The 4,986-nt window shown below is 44.9% G+C and overlaps 1 protein-coding gene across 1 annotated transcript in view; it reads left to right on the top strand.

Moving 5' to 3' along the window:
- LYPD6 (LY6/PLAUR domain containing 6) overlaps positions 1-1,948 on the top strand; it is a 6,619-nt gene extending 4,671 nt beyond the window's left edge. Inside the window, exons 3-4 of the mRNA XM_009080194.1 lie at positions 969-1,099; positions 1,754-1,948. Coding sequence (XP_009078442.1) covers positions 969-1,099; positions 1,754-1,948 — 326 coding nt within the window. The remainder of the gene's footprint in view (positions 1-968; positions 1,100-1,753) is intronic.
- Positions 1,949-4,986: the final 3,038 nt, after the last annotated feature.

Below are 4,986 nucleotides of genomic sequence, written 5' to 3'. Positions count from 1 at the left end.
GTTGGGGTGTCCTGGGCAGGGCCAAGAGTTGAATTGATGATCTTTGTGTGTCCATTCCCACTCAGGAGGGTCAGAGCACAGATCTATAATGATGTGTTTCCTGTGTTGAAAATCCACTGTTTTCCTCTTGGAGTGCTTGGAGGAAGGGGAGCAGCACCTTCAGCTTCCTTCTAACATCTAAAGCAGGAAATACCCCCAAATTCCTCATGCCTGGGGATAAATAACCACAGCATTAGAAAGTCATTCAGCTGTGAAGTTTTGGTGTGATTTAGCTTATAAAAAGGAGGAGGAGGAGGAGGATGGTGTCCCTTGGGGATGAGCATGCAGAAGATGCAATGGAAATAGCAGGGACACAGTCCATGTCATAGTGCTTATTCCAAAGCCTGGAAAACTGAGAAATATATCAATCTTCCTGACTCTTCTGCTGGAATTTTGGCATTATTATATAGATGATAAAAGGGAGGGACAGAGAGGGTGAAGAATCTTCTCTTAACTGTGCAGAAGCCATGGGAGAGTCAGGACTGGAGTTGTGAGCATGAGGACAACTTCCAGGGGTTGTTAGGGTAGAGGGAAAAGAGTCTCCAATGTGTCAAACCATAACTGTACAGAATTAATGGTTGTGCATGAAACTGGGGGGGGGGAAGTTTATATATTATCTAAGAGTATAAAATTTAGGTTGTATATTGTATATATATGATATCTATAGTAATTTATTGTATGTATATAGAATCTTTTTTTTTTTCCTACTGGGAACAAATCTCTGTATTCCAAAGTGCTTTGAAACCACAGGATTGCTCAGACCTTGGAGGAGGTGGATGTGTATTTAGTCACATTATACACTGTGATAAATACGTCCAAAAATCCCAATATTTGAGAAAAATCCAAGGCTTCTTTTCTACTTCTTCCTATTTGTAGGCTACCAAAACCTCAAATTTGACAGCTAAACCCATTTTTTCTCTTTTTTGCAGGTACAAGGTATTGCTTTAGCCAACATATGATGAAAGTCACTGGTGAGAGCGTTTCGGTCACCAAACGCTGTGTGCCATTAGAGGACTGTCTGGCTACAGGATGCACGTACATAAAGCATGAAGAATACAAGGTAGAGGACAAAAATTGTATTTTTTATACATAAAATTTGGGTAGAATCTTTCTGGGCTCAGCCACAAGTCTGACTGGTTCAATCAGTATCATCCTTGGTGAAGGGACTGGAGCACAAGTGGCATGAGGAGAGGCTGAGGGAGCTGGGGGTGTTCAGCCTGGAGAAGAGGAGGCTCAGGGGAGACCTCATCACCCTCTGCAACTCCCTGGCAGGAGGTTGGAGTCAGGTGGAGTCAGGGTGTTCTCTCAGGTAGTGACAGGATGAGAGGACATAGCTTCAAACTGTGCCAGGAGAGGTTTAGGTTGGACATCAGGAGCAATTTCCTCACAGAAAGGGTGATTAGACCCTGGAATGTGCTGCCCAGGGAGGTGGTGGATTCACCATCCCTGGAGGTGTTTAGGGTTGGACTGGATGTGCCATGGTTTAGTTGACAAGGTGGTGTTATGTCATAGGTTGGACTTAATGATCTCAGAGTTCTTTTCCAACCTCATTGAGTCTGTGACTCTGAGAAATGAAGTTTATCTTGGAAAGAATAAAGAAGGGGGAAAATTCTCTAAGTAGTTGGATTACAAAAAGGGTGAGGGGTGGAAAGGGAATGTTAGTTTCCCTGACTTTGTTCACCAAATAACCAATCTCCAACCTGGTTGCTCCCAGGTGTGCACCTCCTGCTGCGAAGGCTCCATCTGCAACCTGCCCCTGCCAAAGAACTCCACAGACGCCGTGTTCACCACCCTGGCCCCCCTCAACAAGACACAGAGACTGTCACACCCCATCCTGCTCACCACAGCCTGTCTCTGGCTGGGCCTGATGTCACAGCACTGGGTCACACTGCCAGGGACAGGCAGCTGAGCCAGGGGAGAACATCTGCACGGGTGTCTGACCTCTCCCCAAGGAGCCTGAGCTTTGCAGTTGGCTGTGAAAGGCTGGTTTGCCTCCTGGGTTCTTGGTAGTGATGGACTCATGAGCTTGGGATCTGGATGTATCCAAAAGATGTAAAAAAACTCCATGCCTCTACTGGTTTTTGAAGAAACTCATGGAAAATGTTGCCAGAATCCATGACCAAGCCCAATGCTTATGGATTTCACAGAATCACTTAGGTTGGAAAAGACCTTTAAGATCATCAAGCCCAACCTAACATTTTCTTAATGTCTTATCTCCATGAAGAAATTTGATTTACAAGTACTACATCACATCATCACTTACTCATCGGGAATGTCCTCGTTAGCATTTCCCAGTGCACTAACTCCAGTGTCTCCTTAACCCCTTTGAGAACACATGGTAAATAACACATAGTCAAGGTGTCTTTGCAGTGTCCTCTTGGAGAGGGCAGGAATTTGCAGCAAGGAAGCAGCACCTGGAAAGGGTGAGGTCAAGGGAGCAGCAGCTTGGAGCAGACCAAGGTGTTGTCCAGCAGCATGAAGAGCCAACCCACAGCCCTTCACACCAGGACATGCAGAAGATCACTGGGGTTTATAAACTGGACTAGAGAAACTCTCCAAATCATTGCTCTGATGTGATTAGAGGTGTGTTGTCCCTGACCCTCAGCTGTGAGGAGGATGGAGAGCTGGTGGATCTCCAGGTTGAGATGTTGATACTCACAAACCAACAGATTCCTGTTGTTTTAGGACATTGTTTTCATGTTTTAGCACCAGCCCTACAGTCTGAGAGAGAAAATTGACCCTCAGTAGCCTCTGAGATATTATTTACTGTATTCCTGCTCTGCAGTATGGATTTCTATCAGCTACAGCTGTGTTGGGTGACCTGTGGTTCGTGTTTTGCTTGCAAATCATGTATGCAGTATTTATTTTTCTATGTTGAGTAGGGTCTAAAGTGCTTGAAAGATTCTTAATGCTGATATTGCTGGGAAAAAAATAGATATTTTGCAAGTCAGGAAGCCTTGTAAGATAGCTATAAATTATCAGGAAAAAAAAAAATATATATATATAATGTTTTGAATGAATTTTAAACCAGAATCAACTTTGTCTTGCAAAGTTGGTGATAGAAAGGTGTCATGGACTTGCTTTAAAGTTAAGCCAAACTTCTATTAGTCATAAATTGTTCTTTTATGAGCTAATTTTGGCTGCTTGTGCTCCAAGGTAACTTGGGCTTGATCAAGTTCCACTAGGTTCATGCTCTGAAGTGCTTTGGGTGAGTTAGTGAAATGCAGATGAAGGAAGGTCAAATGGAATCCAAATGCTTTGCCAAGAGCTCCTAGAGAGTCTGAGCAAGTCCTCATCCATGTGGGATACCCTTAACAGTGAGGAACCTGCAGAGCTGAGCAAGCAAGGGCTGAACTGAGTGTTGTGGCCTTTGGCCTGACCTCCAGGGAGGATTATTGCAGGCAAAGGAGGAGCAGCACATGTAGTTTCAGGTGGTTTCCCTGGGGAAGGAAAGCAGGTTGGAAGCCTTGGTGTGTTTTGCTTGGGGATGTGATGAAAATATGTATGTATTAAAGCTTTTATATCTACATCATTGTGAAAATTGACCTTCAAGCACTGTTAAATTTTGATATTTCTTTTATATAAAACTGCTATTTCTGAGGAGAGGCTAAATAAAAGTGAACTGAAGGCAAAGCTGAGCTCACTCACAGCCACACCTTGCCTTGTGCTGTCCTTTCACTCCTCCTGGGAATTGCTCACACATTTCTAATATTAAGAGGGTAGTTGCAATCTGTTATTCTATGCAAGTTTGACCTATGTCTGGAGACTCCAAAAATCAATCCTGTTCCAAGCCCCATCCAGCCTGGCCTGGAACACCCCCAGGGATGGAGCAGCCACAGCTGCTCTGGGCAACCTGTGCCAGTGTCTCAGCACCTCACAGCCAAGAATTCCTTCCTAATATCCCACCTGTCTCTGCCCTCTGGCAGTGGGAAGCCATTCCCTGTGTCCTGTCCCTCCACCCCTTGTCCCAAGTCCCTCTCAGCTCTCTTGGAGCCCCTTTAGACACTGGAAGGGGCTCTAAGGTTTCCCTGGAGCCTTCTCCTCTCCAGGCTGCACATTCCCAGCTCTCAGTTTGCCTTCAGACCAGATACATTTTGCAGTTTCCATGTTACTTAACAAGCCTGAGCTGTGGTAGGTACCTCTGAGCCAGAGAGGTGCAACCAGAAGGGCTGAGCTGCAGGAATGGCTAGATTCCTTCCCAAGATGTTGGATTTTAGGACCACCAGCAGCACCTGAAAGGTGCCTGCAGTGAGATGACACAGGCTCCAATGCTAGTTGGGCACTAACAGGTCAGAGAGGATCTCCACACTGTGTTTAGGTGAACCTCAACCAGACCAGAGACCTTTTAGGGCACCTGGTAGTGCTCTCTACCCTCAAAGCCTGAGGATGCTGCTGATCCAATTTAGTTATTGGTGTTAGAGAGGTAATAATTCAACTCCCTTTGTAGCCAGTGGAAGAAAATTGGCCTTTCAAGGGCTGATTCATTACATGAGAAATGCAACAAAATGAGAAGGAAAATACATGGAATTCCAGTCTGGGACACCTTGGTTAACTACTGGAAAAACTACAAGTTTTAGCCTTACTTTACAGAAATCAAAAGCTCTGTAGCAGTTCACCTGCCACCTAGAATAAATTATACAGGCCCAAAAGAGGTCTCTGGCTCCATCAAGTCTAGCACTTTCTTGTTTATAGCAGAGACAACTATACTATACAAATGTTATCCTAAACTTCTCAAAATTTTATGTCAAAATGAGTTAGAGTGTTTGACTCTAATATATCCCAGTGTGAAAGCTGCAAGGTCCACTCCAACCCCTAAATTCTATGATTTTGGCCACTGATCTTAAGAAAAGTGACTGAGCTGACGTTGGGAACCCACCCAGGACCTTCCCTGCACCACCAGGTTGGTGTGCTCTGCCTGCCCCTAACCTGCTGGTGGTTTTTAAGCCA

The sequence above is a fragment of the Acanthisitta chloris genome, unplaced genomic scaffold (genome assembly GCF_000695815.1).
Source record: "Acanthisitta chloris isolate BGI_N310 unplaced genomic scaffold, ASM69581v1 scaffold11338, whole genome shotgun sequence".
Classification (NCBI taxonomy): domain Eukaryota; kingdom Metazoa; phylum Chordata; class Aves; order Passeriformes; family Acanthisittidae; genus Acanthisitta; species Acanthisitta chloris.
This window is presented reverse-complemented; position numbering and strand designations above follow the sequence as displayed.